The sequence below is a fragment of the Podarcis raffonei genome, chromosome 8 (genome assembly GCF_027172205.1).
Source record: "Podarcis raffonei isolate rPodRaf1 chromosome 8, rPodRaf1.pri, whole genome shotgun sequence".
In the NCBI taxonomy this organism is placed as follows: domain Eukaryota; kingdom Metazoa; phylum Chordata; class Lepidosauria; order Squamata; family Lacertidae; genus Podarcis; species Podarcis raffonei.
The window spans coordinates 29,433,537-29,450,105 of record NC_070609.1 but is presented as its reverse complement, the minus strand read 5'-3'; the positions used below and the strand labels follow the sequence as shown (position 1 = coordinate 29,450,105).

At 44.6% G+C, this 16,569-nt stretch overlaps 1 protein-coding gene across 3 annotated transcripts in view; it reads right to left on the bottom strand.

The window, feature by feature from the left end:
* The window catches only part of LOC128418803 (protein argonaute-4), a 28,160-nt gene extending 12,161 nt beyond the window's left edge, over positions 1-15,999 (bottom strand). For 2 of the 3 annotated variants that reach the window (XM_053398853.1, XM_053398855.1), the window contains exons 1-11: positions 15,355-15,430; positions 5,422-5,587; positions 4,953-5,073; positions 3,510-3,691; positions 3,036-3,172; positions 2,814-2,948; positions 2,209-2,296; positions 1,774-1,921; positions 1,577-1,696; positions 1,051-1,179; positions 516-649 (exon numbers count right to left, since the gene is read on the bottom strand). In XM_053398853.1, the coding sequence (XP_053254828.1) occupies positions 516-649; positions 1,051-1,179; positions 1,577-1,696; positions 1,774-1,921; positions 2,209-2,296; positions 2,814-2,948; positions 3,036-3,172; positions 3,510-3,691; positions 4,953-5,073; positions 5,422-5,587; positions 15,355-15,415 (1,421 nt within the window). In that variant the 5' untranslated portion in view covers positions 15,416-15,430. Of the gene's footprint in view, positions 1-515; positions 650-1,050; positions 1,180-1,576; positions 1,697-1,773; positions 1,922-2,208; positions 2,297-2,813; positions 2,949-3,035; positions 3,173-3,509; positions 3,692-4,952; positions 5,074-5,421; positions 5,588-15,354; positions 15,431-15,584 lie in introns of those variants that run through there. The other variant, XM_053398854.1, reaches the window with a different exon arrangement.
* Positions 16,000-16,569: the final 570 nt, after the last annotated feature.

Below are 16,569 nucleotides of genomic sequence, written 5' to 3'. Positions count from 1 at the left end.
AGATAACTTTTTTCAAAGTGGGGTGGTGGAGGCAGGAAAGGGGGGCAGTGACTCTGATGCCACCGGAAACAGAAGGGTGGATTAATCAGGTGTCTAGAGGCTGAGTCCCATCAGCCAGACCATGCCAAGGGCCCCTGTAGTCTTGTGCTAGCCCTGATCAGGTGCCTTAAGCACTCGTTCTGTTTTGTTAGCTCATTTATTTCTGTGAAAGCATAGCATACTAAAAACAATATGCTCAACAAACAATGCTTCCAGACGGAGGTTGCTAGCAAGTCACTGGCAACAAGATTTCCCCTCTCATCAGTTATTGGATTTTCTATGGAAACTGTAAAACCAGATCAAATATGGGAAACATATGGATTGGCATTTCGATGTCAACAATGTCATGTGGATGCAAGGAAAAGACTTGCATGCATTAGGGGCACTGAGCCCACAACCGACGGCTAAATCACCAGCAGTTATCAGTGGAAAAAAGAATAAATCACACTGTATATTCAAAACTAGAAATGACTTACTTTAACAAGTCTTCTCGGCATTGTTTCTGAGGGGCAAAGCAGGCAACAGCCCAAACTTTGATTTCGATGCCAGCATAGAACTGCTTTCCCCTCATATCCCAGACACCCTGATTTGGTGTAGCAACCGTCTTATTCTAAGGAAGATTTAAAAAACAAAACAGTTCTTCCACAACAGCTTTAAGCTAATGTACAAATGAAACATTTTGGTAACTGAAGGCATTATGTTGCATATTTTTAGCACTATTATCTCATTTTAAAATATTTATTATTTAAGATATAAGACTCGCCTTTCCACCCCAAAGAGAGCCTAGGACACCTAATAATAATAATATATATAACCCTGAAGACAGTATTTACTATCTACTTCAGAAAAAAAATTAATGCTATCTTCCCAAAGCCTGAACAAATAAAAAACAAATGGCGTTTCTCCTTCATGCTGTTAAACCTAAGTCTAAAGGGACTAAGTAGACTAGAAACTCAACTAGTGATTAAATGATACATGATTTGTCTAATGTATGATTTTGTGGAAACTTACCCTGCCTCCATATTGCAGCATTGGTGCAGGCAACACCCTGCCTGTCAACTCTGTCATTTCATTATGGACAACAATTCCAAACTCCTTCAGATATGGATCTGGACCGCCTACCATGCTGTTACTCTTCACCTGGAGATACAAGAGAGCATCTCTTGAACACACATAATTACATGGCTCTTTTACTTGTGCAGGTGTGGCTCAACCACAGCTAATTATCTATACTGTTTTCAGGGCTGTTGTCATTCTTTGCTCCATTCATGTACACCTAAGTTGTCAAAAATTAACTGGCTATGGTTATTTGTTGTCATCATACTCTGTGCCACAGCCAACACACGAGCATGCCTTAACCTCACAATCCTAGTAAGCCCAGTACCCAAAGATGGTCTTTAACCCTGGATCCAAGTAAACGGTTTGGAACGCTAACGAGAAAAGATGCTGTTGTGATATGCACACTGTGACCATCATGTTTGCCACAGACTTATTTGAAGCTTTTCATCCCCGTAAAGTCAAGTTAAGAGTTACTCACTAGTCTACTAATTTCTTCCTGCCTGTCAGGTGCAGACCGTGCCGTTGCCTTGATCATCGTTGACGTCTGATTGTCAGTTAGCTTCTTGATACATCGTTGGCCTGCTACTATATTACATACCTAAGATCAGAAAGACGGCATGTAGGCGACCATATTGGAATACAATGGGACTGAAGTAAACTGCCATGTTTATTTACCTCAAGGGGTAAATATGTATGTTTCTGCTCCTGCCCTACTTGAAGGCATGGTAGATGAGGGTATTTCAGCTGTAGACTGTACTTCTGCTTAAAATACTGGGCTACTGTACACTCCATGGCCTGCCCATTTTCCAACTGCAGAGGGAACCTGTGAGGGGAAATATTGCTTTGATTAGTATTCACAGTTATTTGTGTTCACAAGAAAAATGTTTATATATTAAAACATGAATGGTCTGCTGTTCCTTGTTCTGTAATGCACATGTTTTTAATAGTTTACACTTTAAAAATATTTATCTTAAAAATAAAGGGTTGCATCCAACTCAAGAGGAGACCCACCAAAATTAATGAATATGACTTACTAGGATCCATTGTTTCAAATTGAGTCTACTCTGAGTAGAATTTAGTTGCTACAACTCAAGGAATGAGCATACATACGTTTGATGACTGGCTGGTCTTCTAGTAACATTGCAAACTCTGTATTTTCTCTTCATCTGACCACAGTGAGTAACCTCTACTTTTAAACCTGCAAATCCAGAACGCACACCAAATACACCAATAAGCAAAGGTTAATGAGAAGCAATGAGAAAGCATTTGGGGTTTTATGTGGAACTCCAGATTCAAATCCCTGCTTTCTACATGGGTTAAGTGACTACATTAGAAAGTTGCTGTGAAGTCTACTTTATTTAGCCTGCCCATCTCTAGGCTGCATTACAGTTTCAAAGTCCCAGATAGGAATCAAAATATTATATGCTGAAATACCCCACCTATGAAAAGCTTAAACCTGGTTATCAAAGATCAGGCCACATTAAAAGATCAAAATGTTTTTAACAGCTACTCAAGTTAAACCCTATTGGGAAGAAAGAGCAACAACACAAATGAGAAGAACTACAGTCTGCATACTGAAAAGTGCTATAGATGTCCTGGGCCTTCATATTATTTTCCAATGATGGGAACATACCAGAAGACGCTTTGGGATTCAGTTACTTTGTTTTTTACAATTCAACATTAATGAAAATATTTTATTTACTCCAAAGATTCACCTCTGATTTCTTTGGTAAACTTAACACGCTGGGAGTCTGTAAGGGGTTTTGTTTGTTCATTGATGTTCTGAATATCCAAGACCTCGCACATGAATTCAATAATAGGCTGGGCACGATAGAAAGCAGTTGCCGATACTAAAAGAGAACAACAACAAAATGTACTGAGAAATAGGTTTATGGAAGAGATTTAAGGCAATTAAAGCAAATGAGATTTTTTCATACCATCGATGTTAAGCATCATGTTCCACATTGCAGGCCTGACAGACTGGTGGAAGCCAAACCAAACCTCACGACCACCTCCCAGTGGGTGATAATATCCTTCAGGGGGAGAGAAGAAGGAACGGCCCACTGGCGTGTACCTAAGAAGACAGGTGTATCAGCTTTGTTTTCTTTGAAGGAAACTTGCAGCTAAAAAATTCTGTACAACATATTACATGCATCAAGCATTAACCAAGTGGGACTTGCAACAAAATGCTGCGATGAGGAATGTTCCTGTTCAGGATTCCTGCCAGCCATGCCCTCAGCCAGGATATTCCATTCCATCTCCCACCAAGTCAGTCAGAATTCTGTGCTCGATCCTCAATAGGGCTGCATTGGTGGGATTTTTTTTGGGGGGGGGGTTAAAGGTACATCCACAAAAGGTAGCTTAACTAGCCTTGGCTGTGGGAAGAGTGAGAATATATCATAGGAGCTCACCTCATAGAGGGAAGGTGCCGTGTGATGACATCAAGTGCCTGTACAGAGTCTTCTGGGACTTCATTCAGATGCCCTGCCAGAGCTTCCAGGAGCATCTGAAGGCTGACCACAGACACCCACTGAACTGACACTTTAAAGGTTTGGTCCTTCCCTTCACCTGGGAGTGTGACCTCCATATCCACCTGAAGAGTCAATTGTGAAAGTTAGTCATATAGCTGATACTAATGCAGATGTTTTCAACTTTGATAAAGGCTGAAGCCCTTCACTGCTTGTACTTCACTGAAACTGGATAAAGATCAGTTTAAATTTAGGGCGGTTTTAGTTACAGCATGTATTTCTGCAGCAGAAGAATCTGAAATCTGCTCTTTGTAAAAACCCTTAGAAAGGAGTAGGGTTGGTCCTTCAGATATTACTGAACCACAGCTCTCATCATTCATTTACCATTGGCCATGCTAGCCTGGACAGATCATTGGCCATGCTAGCCTGGACTGCAGAGTCCCAATATCTGAAGGGCTGCAGCCTAGCCACAATAACCTTGATCCCAGAATATCATCAGTTTCATTATTAAGACTTCCCTACTCCTTCTGAATCTGCAGATCACCGCTCCATGGAAGTATTGTAAGTCCTAGAAGTATTTCAGAGCATATTAACATGTTTCATTTAGCACAGTGAGGCATGAAAAGTGGCCCTCTCCAGAAAGGAACACACATACTATAAGATTCTCACTTTATACAATGGTCACATTCAGATGCAATGCTAAGCCATACTGTATGGTTTATTTATTCATACTGTGCATGACGCAAATCAAGCTCTCCCACTTTTGCTCCTTGCTTAGTTGAGCAGGCAAACTTTTGAACCAGCACTCATGATTTGTCTCTCTCCAAACAGGTCCCTATCAAGAAGCTCAAGTTTCTTCTTAGCTTCCCAATCATGACTTAATCAGAAATAAACAAATTATAAGCACTGGTTTGAACATGAAATGCTAAGCTGCTCCATGGTTTGTTTCCCTGGTCAAGTAAGCAAGGAGCAAAGGCGGAGAACTCAAGCTCATTCACAATGGTAAACTATACCTCATGGCTTAGCATCACATCTGAACTTAGCCAATGTTAAGAAACACCACTTTAAGCTTCTGCACAGCATTCTGTTTACACGGTGTTATTGCAAAACTTAGAACTAAATCAGTTTATCAACAGCTCATATTCCTGCAATGCTGAAGGTCAGGTTAAGCATGACATCATTAGGAGCTAGGCCAGGCACCCCCAAACTCGGCCCTCCAGCTATTTTGGGACTACAACTCACATCATCCCTAGCTAACAGGACCAGTGGTCAGGGATGGTGGGAACTGTAGTCCCAAAACAGCTGGAGGGCCAAGTTTGGGGGTGCCTGATCTAGGCATCAGATTGAGAATAGTATCTTCTGAAGGCCATTCATGAAATCATTTACCCTATCCCTGCCAATAGGCAGAGGATGTGCAGTGTACATGTTCCTCTTGCCATCATAGCCAGGCTGCCGATCCCCAAATATCTGCATCTTGAAGTGTCTCACCATAGTATCAACTACCTCCCTGAAAAGAGTTGGAAGCAAAATAGAGGTGAGGAGAGACAACAGGAAAAATTAGTGGCATGCAAGCATTTAGCAGTCTTGATCCAGTTTGTCAAAACATAACCCAAGCTGCCTGAAGAGCCCAAATAAATAAATTATTTTAGTCCAAGTACAAGTGGTTTATACAGTATCAGATTGTCACCAAATCTGTTGCCGAGGACACAAGGCTGTTCCATAGTACATCCAATTTTAGTACTCAAATGCTCATAGCATATTTAAGTTCTTTACCCAAAGAACCTATTTAAAACTGCAATTGACAGCAGTTGGAGAACTGTTAAAAATAGGCTTGGAATTCTCTAGTTGGTCTCACCTGTTCACCCTCCGGGGACGCTTTTCTGGTTTGATATCCACATCATAATGATAAACATCGATTTTAGGGATCTGCACTTGGAAATGATTGGCTAAGAGACGAATTGGTTTCCCTACTGTTCCCAGGCCTGGACGACGGGGAGGCTGAAACAGGTTGGCTGGTGGCCCTGTAAAAAAATGAGAGATTTAGAAGGATTGCCTAGCAAGCATTGCCAGCTTGATCATTTTAGCAATTCGAATTCCAATTCCAACAGGTACTAGAAAATTAAGGCCAATTAGGTTTTATGCTTTTCAGACTGATTGCCAACTGCTCATTGGTTAGGATCATTGTCCCAATACACAACCCAGGAAGTGTGACTACTTCACTAGCTTTTACATGTGCTACATTACTGGTGCCTGGAATACACACTGCGCTTCCTTAGATTCTAACCTTTTGTTGGTTTGACACAAAGCTTTTAACACAAGCTTAAACACTTTAAACCTTAATTAAATTCTGGCACTAGCTGATCTGGAATTTAGCCTGTCCCCCAGATTCATAACATCATACTCAGCATAACTGAGATGCTATCAAGGAGAGAGAAGTCAAGGATTCAAGCAGATGGGGGCAGATGAAAGTGTCTGGGTTTTGTTGCTACGGGTGCACCAAGGTATGCTCTGGGCTCCTCCCAGCAGTCACTGCTATGGATACACAACCTGTCTGTCTCTCTCCAGGCATTGTGATTGCCTGCAAGGGATTCCCATACAATAAATAAATAAATAAATAAAACCCCGCCCATCTGGCTGTGTTCCCCCAGCCACTCTGGGTGGCCTCCAACAGAGGACTAAAAACAGAATAAAACTTCAAACATTAAAAAGTTCCCTAAACAGGGCTGCCTTCAGATGTCTTCTAAAAGTCAGATAGCTGTTTATTTCCTTCACATCTGATGGGAGGGCGTTCCACGGAGCAGGTGCCACTACCGAGAAGGCCCCCTGCCTGGTTCCCTGTTCCCACTTCTTGCAGTGAGGGAACCGCCAGAAGGCCCTCAGTGCTGGACCTTGGTGTCTGGGCAGAACTATGGGGGTGGAGACGCTCCCTCAGGTGTGTGGTCAACAATGCTGATGACGTCCTGACCCAGGATGTTGGTCTTCGTCAGACTGAGGATGAGGCCGAACTCCACGCAGGCCTGGGCAAAACAGCTGGGCATCTGCAAACAACATCTCTCAGATAACCAGCCCGGAAATGTTGTTTGCAGACTCTGTCCTGCCATATAAAGCCAGTCAACAAGTGTTAGTAGAAAATACAAATTTCCTTGTGAGATGACCAAGTGCACAGGGATAGACCATTGAAGTTCAAAGCATCGAAAGGGCTATGTTAATTCCCTTAACATGGTTTAAACATTAAGAGGGAAAATTAAGGTACTAAAAGCTGATAATATATAGCTGAACATTTTATATTATTAGTCTCTTTAGGAATAGTCATGGGGGGAAATAGAAAATTTCACTGGTATTGTATACATTCATTACCATTACACATTGGTTTTATGGAGAATGTATTTTTAGCAATGACATTTTTCATATAAAATCTAGTAACAGAAAACTTTCTGAAATATTTTCTACTACGTTAACATTTCCTTGCACACACTTCCCCCACCCACCTCAAGCTAACACACACACAAATGATTTAGCCTTTCCTCCTATGGAAAGTGCTCAAAGTTCAACTCCTCACAGAACTAGTTACATTAAAAACCCTCATCAGTCAGCATAAGATTCCATAATGCTAAACCTTTTTGCTTTCAAAAAATTAGATCTCTTGACTATCATGAATCAAGGACAATCAAAGTTTACTTTATTTGTATACTCAGGAGATGTGCTATTTCACGGGTGTCAAACACAAGGCCCGAGGGCCGAATCCGGCCCGCCAGACCTCGTCATGTGGCCTGTGTAGCCACCACCGGCCGCCAGCCTTCACCTTTTATTATCGCTCTTTTTTTTTGACACAAGAAAGTTTACATGGTGCGGCTCCCTACTCGCCTCCCCCCGTCACTCTTAAGGACGTGGCTGCTGCTTCAAATGTCCCCGCGTCTCTCAACTTGCGCCTTCGTCGTCGGGGGCTGAAGCGAGGCGGGCAGCTGGCTTCTCTCTCCCGCTCAATGCTCAAAAAGAGCAAGCGGAAGGTCAGGTCTCTCCGCGCCGCGGAGGGGGAGTCTTTCTCCTCGGAGAAACTTTTTTATTCCAGCCTTGGATCTTCTCCGGGGATGCTGGATCCTCCCCGCCTGCCCCCCAAACTCCCCTTTTCTTCCAATCCTCAGCCACCTTGGAATCCCTCTTGGTGGGAGAGAAGCGTTTTTGGCCTCTGCGGAAGGTTTCCCTTGCTGCCGCTGCCACCACCAGCAGCAGCGGCAGCCCCGTCTGTCTGAAACGGCCGCTGTTTGGTTTAATAACACGATTTTGTTATGTCTGCTCAGCTCCGGCCAAGCGGCTCCTTCTCTGCGAGCGGATCCATGTGCATCCACGTTAAATTGGGGGTTCCCACAGCCGCGCTTCCCGTGTCTCCCCCTCCGCCCTCCACCGAGGCGCATCCCCTTGCAACATTTGAAATTATTTTCTCAGAAACGCCAACTTTGGGGCTCTTCTTTTCTTCTCTCCCTCTCTGCCCCCCCTCCGCTGCTCTCACGCTCTCCCCCCTCGCCGATCCCAGGATCTGATTAGATTTCCAATCACAACCCAGTGCGCAATCGGATTTCTGATTTCAGCCAGGAGCAAGCCAGCAATCCGGAGCATCCGCGTCTTCTCCTCGCCAAATTCTCCGCGTTATTATATCCGTTCGCCTTGCCTCCAACTCCTCTGCATTCCCCCCTCCCAGAATCGCACATCAAATGCAAAGAGATGCTGATGGTGGCGGCGGCGGCGAGCTTGGTGGCGGGAGGAGGAGAAAGCAGGAAGAGAAAGAAAATAAAATTCCCACCAGATGTTAAGAATCCATCACCATCATTTATTTTTTTTAAAGGAGAGTCCGCTCCCAGGGTGGGTGGCTTTGAAAGCCCCTCTCTCCTCGCACGTCCTGCTATTGCTTCCCGATCCTTCCCGCCGTGCAAACTCGCCCTGCGGGAGGCGTCCTCTTCTCCTCCGTGCTGGATTTCACCAGCCCGGGGCTTCCCTTCCTCTTCATTTCACCTCCCTCTCCATCTTTGCACAGCCAGCCTTTCCAGGACCGACGATGCCTGTGATCAAATTGTTCTTTGGGAATATGGGGTGGCTGGTGGGGGGGGTGAGTGGGAGAGAGAGAGAGGCGCGCGCACACACTCCAAACACATAACATCCTTCTGGACCGTCTACATTATTACAAAAAACAGTAATAATTGAATGCAGTGACAATAATTTATGATAATAAAGGGTGGACACATAGTCCTACAGATACAACCGGCCCTTTGAGGGTGACCAAACTGCTGATGCGGCCCCCGATGAATTTGAGTTTGACACCCCTGTGCTATTTGGTCTGAAGTAGCATAGCTTTTATAGATCAGTGATCTGCTCAAAGAATTACAAAGAAAATATGTTGGTGTCCTTCAGGGCTTACAATTTTTGTAGGTTCAGCATTTGAGCTGATGAGATAGAATTACTTTCAAAAGCTCCCTCAGTTTCTGAAATAATAGTTTGTATTTATACAGCACTTCTGTTTAAGTATTTTTTACTCTTTGCATCTCTCACAAAACTGAAAGGCCATTATTACTCAAACATTACAGATAGAAAGCAGAGGTTGAGAGATAGACCATGACTTGGAAGGGCAATTCAGCACCACTCTCTAGGGCATGTAGAATAAATAAAAGTCCAATTACTACCAGAACCTATCCTCCTTTAACTTTTTTGGGTAACAGAAAAATTAAACAGACTGGGACAAACAGGAGCTCCAGAACTAGTGACTAGAAATATACCTCCACTTATATTTCTAAGCAAAACTCAGCTGATTACCATGAATCATTGGCACACAGCACAGCACTGGGTGTTATTTCCCCCCACTGTAGGCTGTATGGTCAACAGATTAGTATTTTTTTTAGCTCTCCTTCAGGCATTTCAGTCAATCCATACTTGCTCTCCCATCCTCTGCAGTCACTCCCCAAGCATCACCTGCCTAACTTCTTATGGGCCTCGACCAGTTTGTGTGACAGAATGTGGTCCTTCAGTAACCAGATCCCATGAAGTTTAGGGCTTTACAAGTGATCACCAGCACTCTGAATCATTGTTAGAAACTGGGATGGAAAAGCTAGGAGCCAAATGGCTTCAGGGACCTGGGTTGCAGCCACCAAAACAGAATGTCTAGTCGCTACAGGGGAGAAGTTGGCAACACTTTATTTATTATTTTTATGAGCATGAGCTAATAACTAATACACAATTCACTTAAGTGACACATGGTTAATATTACATTTTAGCAGAAATTGTTAATACATGTTTAATTTGGTGCTTACAATAAAAATATTGGTACCATACTTCAGTCTTCAAAACACTCTACTTTTTACAGTATTGTTAAACTCCTTAACATATTGTCTACCCTTAACATATACTTCAAGGCTTCAAAGCACATGCAATTCTGTAATCCTTGAGTGTCAGACAGGTGCAAAAAATGGCACCCTGACTTTGGGAGGTGCTCACAAATGGAGAATCTTTAGGTGCAAAATGCACCTGGCGCCCTGCTAATTTTGAACCCTGCTCTGAATTATGTAGCTTCTTGGATGGCATAGAAATTTAATAAATATCAAACAAACAGATAAAATACTGTTAAGAAAGCAACTGTTTTCACAATTCTTCCTGAGGTGAATTTGATTAAGAAGGTGAGTCATCACAGCCATGAAGCCTTCACAATGGCATTTCTTTAAATAGTACCAAGCCAAGAATTTATTTATTATGAGCTGTAGTAATGAAAATGTTAAACTAATCTATGACTAAAACTTTATCAAGGAGACTCAGAATTCAACTGGAATTCAGCTCCTGAGTACATCACTGTAAGTAGTGGGAATCCCACATTCCTTGCTCTAGGCAATAAATAAGTCACTGCTGGCAAGGAGAGAGAGAAAAGGAAAGATCACATCTAGGTTGCCACTGAAGCAGGGTACCACCATCCTTCACACAAGTAAGCATAATCACTTCACAATGCACAAGCCATTTCATATACCGGTAACTAAGAGGAGTTCTGCTGGATCAAACTAAAGGCTAATCTAGACCAACATCATATTCTCAATGGCAAGCCAGATGCCTACAGGAAACCTGCAAGCAGGGATTTCCAGCAACTCTTATTCAGAGGGACACTAACACAGGAGACAGGACACAAGCATCATGACTAGCATTCACTGATAGCCTGATCTGCTATGGATTTGTCTAACCCTCTTTTAAAAACATCCAAGTTGGTGGCCATCTCTACATCACATGGAAGCAAATTCCATAGTTTAACTGTGTGCTGTATGTGACCAGCTTTTTTCTCCCTCAACCCTGAATGGCAAAGGGTCATCTAAATTTTCATAATGAGAATAAATCAAAAGTGAATCCACTTGGGTGCATAATGCAATGTGAGTACAATGCAATATTTGTTAGAAAGAGACATTTAAGAGACTTTTTGTGAATCAGCCTTTCTACATATTTAGCCATTGTGGCATGCTAGAGGATTTGCATGTGGGAAACTCAGGTTCGAAACCTTGCTCAGGTCAATGGGTAGCCTTGGTCAAGTCATCACTCCCTCTAAGCCAGGGGTAGGCAACCTAAGGCCTGTGGGCCAGATGCAGCCCAATCGCCTTCTCAATCTGGCCTACGGACAATCTGGGAATCAGCAATGTTTTTACATTAGTAGAATGTGTCCTTTTATTTAAAATGCATCTCTCGGTTATTTCTGGGGCATAGGAATGCGTTCATTTCCCCCTCAAAAAATATAGTCTGGCCCACCACATTGTCTGAGGGACGGTGGACCGGCCCATGGCTGAAAAAGGTTGCTGACCCCTGCTCTAAGCCATACTCATTCCACAAGGAATCCCCCAAATGTGAACTTTGCCTGCCTCACAGACTCCTCACAAGGACACCAACGCTCTAAGTTCTTTGGAGAGGAACCTCCCTGTGAAGTTCAGTAACCTACTTGTGTTCCTCTTTCCTGAAAGTGACGAAGGAAGTGAAATAACAAGTGAATAGAGAAGTGGTGCAGTCTCTGCATGTGAATTTACCAGCTCCATTAAGCTTGCTTAAACCAACGCTTGGTCACATTTTGCAATAAAAAAACTGGCAACTTCCGGGGATATCAGCTAACAACCTAAACCTCAACCAACACTGGACCCCTTATCAAGGAATTATTAAGGACACTTTTAAGGGGGAAATAATCCCATTCTTTCACTTACTCACTTGTCAAAAGGCAAAAAGTTGCCAAATGTACAGTCTTAGCAAAATTGTCCACTGCAAAGAAAAAAATAGAGTTCTGTTTTTATAGGTAAATGTATTGCAACGTAGCTGCAAAAGCAAAGGGGTTTACATGGACATCACACATTTTTAAAATCTAGTAAATTAAAAAACATTTCCTTTTGAAATGAGTTTAGAGCAACATGGAACAACAGTAACATCAGAATTCAACCTTACACAAAGCACAGGTGAAAAACATGTCATTTGGATACACAAAAGGCCCAACTCCAATGCACGTGGAGGGCCACAATCCAGGCACCACTGCTGAAAATACGGTACTTTATTATTGCATCACTGAAAGCACTCTCTTGTTTATGGTGACTCACAGTTTATGCAGGGAGGAGTCTATATGGGAGAAAGTGATCTTTAATGTATCACAGAGTAGTCTCAGGCTGTGTAAGTCAAAATCAGTATCTGGAGTTCAGCTCAGTAACCAAGAGGCAACCTGTAGGGCTCACAAAGGATGACCATCACACATTTTCAGAAGATACACTATTGGACGACAAACCTTCAGCTCGTCCAGACTGTCCATAAGGAAAGGTACATGCAAAGCCCATTAGAAGAGTTAATTTAAAAGGTTGCAGAGCATGCATGACCATGGCCAAGTCCTCAAGTTTTCAGAAAAGGGCACAGTGGACATATCAGTGAAAGCTTACAGAACACAAGCTGCTACACAAACATCCAAAAACAGTGCCAGGCCTCGGGTAACTCCCAGCTATCTACTTAATTGGGAGTATGAACCCAACAAGAGGAGGAATGTCCTTTAGATCCTTTCTAATAAAATCACCCACCATCTGCATCTGTCTTGTCAGGATTGAACATATTAATTCATATCTAGTTCATTACTTGATTTTAGCCATTCATACACTGCATCTGATGCAAATGAAAAAGAGAAATAAAAACATAATGACACTGTGCCCCAAATCTCCAAATGACCTCGCCCAGCAGCGTCATATAGGTATTAGAGTAGAACCCTGCAGAATGCAGAACCATGCAAGGTTAACTTCCACAAGGCAGAGCAGCAGTTACAGCACCAACTTCTGGAACCATCCCACAAGACTGGAGCAGAACCACTGCAGCACAATACTCTTCCCTGCAATCTACACAGATTGTCCAAAAGGATGCCACATTTTTTTTTGTAGGGGGTTACTGGGTTGTTGCTGTTTTTATTTTGATTATGTATTTTGTGGTTTTATATTTTGATTTTATTCTGCAAACCTCCCTGAGACCTCCAGGTATAAGGTGGTATATAAATTAAAATATAAATAAAATAAACTGGTGGTACTGAAAACTGTCAAGAAAGGAAGATCAACAAAGCCAAGCTTTGCAGCAATACAGAACATCCATCGGGGTAACCAAAGAATTTCCCATCCTAAACTCCATCCAGAACCCCAAATTTAAAAGAATTTATATGTAATGACATGTATCCAATAAGCAATTGCCCACCCAACCACCTTGCCAAAATAGGAATTATTTCTCAACACAAGATAAATCTGATTTCTCAAGACAAGGGGATCCAAGGAAGGTTCCCTCAGTAGACGGTCTTGCAAGCACCTCTGAGAGATGACAACATCACTCCCTCCCTCCCTCCCTCAAACCACAAATAAATTTCACAGGACTAATTTAGTCATCCCATAATATGACTTTTAGTAGCCAAGACAAAAAAGGCTTGAAAAGGCAAACTGCCAAATAAACCACTCCATTTGAATAGTTGGATGTTGAGCAGTGACCCACCTCTGACAGCTACCCTAGGCTAAACATACACACCACCCCAAAAGCTCACCCAATCAAATCTAATGATGATGCTAAGCAACAGCAACTCATACCACTTCCAGGTGGGAATTCACTGAGTACCCAACACAAGATTCTCAAGGAAGCTGCAGGCTGCAAATGGAGAATATGGGGAAGACTGAAGATGGCAACAGTCTCACAGGATAGATCTAAAGCACAACATCCAATTATATTTCTGTACACTATTGGATAGTTAGCTGCTCTGGGGGCTCCTAATGAGTCAAAAGGTAGGATAAAAATATAAAATGCACTACAAAAGTGACTCATCTAAGTAACAGCTTTTAGCCCTCAACATTTGAGATACATAAAAGAGAACACTGGCACAGTTTTGCATCTACCAGAACAGAGTGGGGGTGCAGATGAGAGACTTCAGATGAAGGACGCAACAACAATTACCCACAACAGAACTCCAGGTTACAGAAGCTGAAGCAAGGATGATTAATGATAACTAAAACAATCAAACGCCACATGCTGTACAAAATACACATATAGGACAGGTCCCACTCAATGGGTTTATGGTTCAGACAACTAGATAATGTAAGTTTAAAAAAGGAGACCAAACACAATTAGACAAAGATTGGCTGGAAAAAATAAGCCTTAAGAATCTACTTTAAAAGAAAGAGCATCACTTGAACTATTTCATGAGACAAAAGACCTAACAGGAGGCAGAAATCCCTAGTCACCCCAAAAACCACAACCAATTGCTAACCTGTTGTTTCCTTCATGAACACAATGCTTCCAAGTTCCATCCGGCCAAATGAACCAGACCACATCTCATTTCAATTCATTATACTACTATGCTGAAGCTGGACCCTCTTCAATCAAAGAATATTAGCTATCTTTCTAGCGCTTATTTCTGTTGCCCAATTGGGCAACATCTCTTATATATTAGGAGCTCCATCAGCTCAAGAGTGAAGTTCCTCACCAGTACTACTGATACATACCTCAACTCTTATCACAGTCCTGGGGTTAAGATCCCAAGAACATAACTGGGCCATTCAGGCCCTACATCTAATCATCAGCCAGTATCTTCTGCAACTGGTGCTAAGACTTTCCAGTTTGGGTTGACATCCAAAAGTAACTGCTCCATTCCACTTAAATTATTACCCACCCAGAGCCCTTGGCAAGGGAGAATGAACACTAAAATGCACACCTAAAACTAGATAAATTGGGGCCCAAAACTTTAATAGCTAGCCTGCAGAGGGTACTACTATGCTACAGGCTTACCCATTTTTAAAGCAAGCCTGGTCAGGGCCAATTTCCCTGCAGGGCTGAGTTCACAATGAGGTGCAAGGCTGCTTATTGCACACAGTAGTTTCCAGATACACACTCAAGCTGCCACCACCTTTTTTAAAGCATCTACCTAAAAACGTTACATGCTATGTGGGTGTAAATAGCCCTCAAGGAACAAAAGCAACAGGGTCACCACTATCAGCCTCTTAGGCCACATATAAAGCACACACATCCCCAAGAGAATCCTGGGGGCTTACACTTAAGGGTGCTAGGAGTTATAGTTCTATGGTAGCCAAACTACAGTTCCCGTGATGTGGAAGGGGTGTGTGTGCTTTAAATGAATGGTTTGTCTGCGGACACCGTCCCCTTTCACCTAAATAAACAAATGGTTTAGCAAGCCTTTTCTTCCTCCCAAGGCTTCTGCTGGAAGATACATCCATTTAAGCCCCATGGCCCAGCCCCACCCTTCAAGAAAAATCAACAACAACACTCCCAGCCCCACCTCTGCAGCCTCCCCCAGGTGGAGCAACCCCTGCTCCCAATGTCACTCCCAAGCAAGGCATGCAAGGGCAAGGGCTTCTTCCTTCTTCCCTCCATCACATCCCAACTGTGACCCACGTCGTCACCCACGGCCTCTAGACCACCGCTGGGCCCCTCCCACCACACTCCCACGCATACACACCTCGCACACCCCTTGCATGCATATACATGAAGGCCTCACCCGCCTCTCACCTGGTCCCAGCGCCTCCATGGCGGCGACGGCGGCGGCCTCGCTGCGGTCCCCTCCGGTCCCGGCCGCCCCGGGCCCCGCAGCTCCAGCCGCCGCCGCCGCCGCAGCGTATCTCTTAATTTCGGGAATATTGGCTCCGGTGTGAGGGTCAGTACCGGGAACGGGGGGAGAGCAGGAGGCGGGGGGAGGGGGCGTCCCCGCCTCGCCAACAGCCCGCGGCCGCCTCGGCGGAACCAGCCCGGCCGCCCAGCGCTCTCCCTCGGCACCGGGAGCGCCTCTTCCTCCTCCTCCTCCTCCTGCTCCCCCACCCGCCTCCGCCTCCTCTTCCTCCCCCTTCTCCACGCTCGGTCGCGCGTGTCTGTGTGTTGGGGGATGTGCGCGCACGCGCGCGCGTCTTCTCGGCCCCGAGACCGAGTGGACGGTGCCGGAGAGAGAGGAGACTGTAAATGTGCGTATCCGCGCTGCAGCCGCTGCCGTTCACTCAGGCCCAGGCCGTGCGTGTGTTTGTGCGTGCGCGCTCCCTGTGCCTCCCTCCGGCGCGCGCGCGCGCCTGCCCAGGCCCCCTTTCACAGCACAGCCGCCTCAGCTGTCACCTCAGGCGCGAGTGCGCGACTAGCTCCGCCCGCTTCAACCAACACGGGGGGCGGGGGCGGAGGAAGAGGGGAAGGGCTGAGGCCAAGAGCCGCGTAAGGTGCACGCGCGGCGCGGTATATTGTTCCGTCCTCTTCGCCTCGAAGGTGTACGCGCGTGTAGATCAGCTTCCTTCCCTCGCCCGCTTTTCCCCGGTCCGGCAGAAGACCCTGATGAGCGAGCGCTGCATACGCTGCCGTCTGGGGCGGGGGGGGGGAGCGCGCTCCCCCCGCGGGCTTGTTACCGTCTCCCTCAAACACAAACCCATGCACAGAGAGGCTGCCGCCGACCTCGCCCTGCCAACTAGAGGCATTTAAGCACAGCGGGGGCGCCGGCCATTCTTTCTCTCCATCCCCC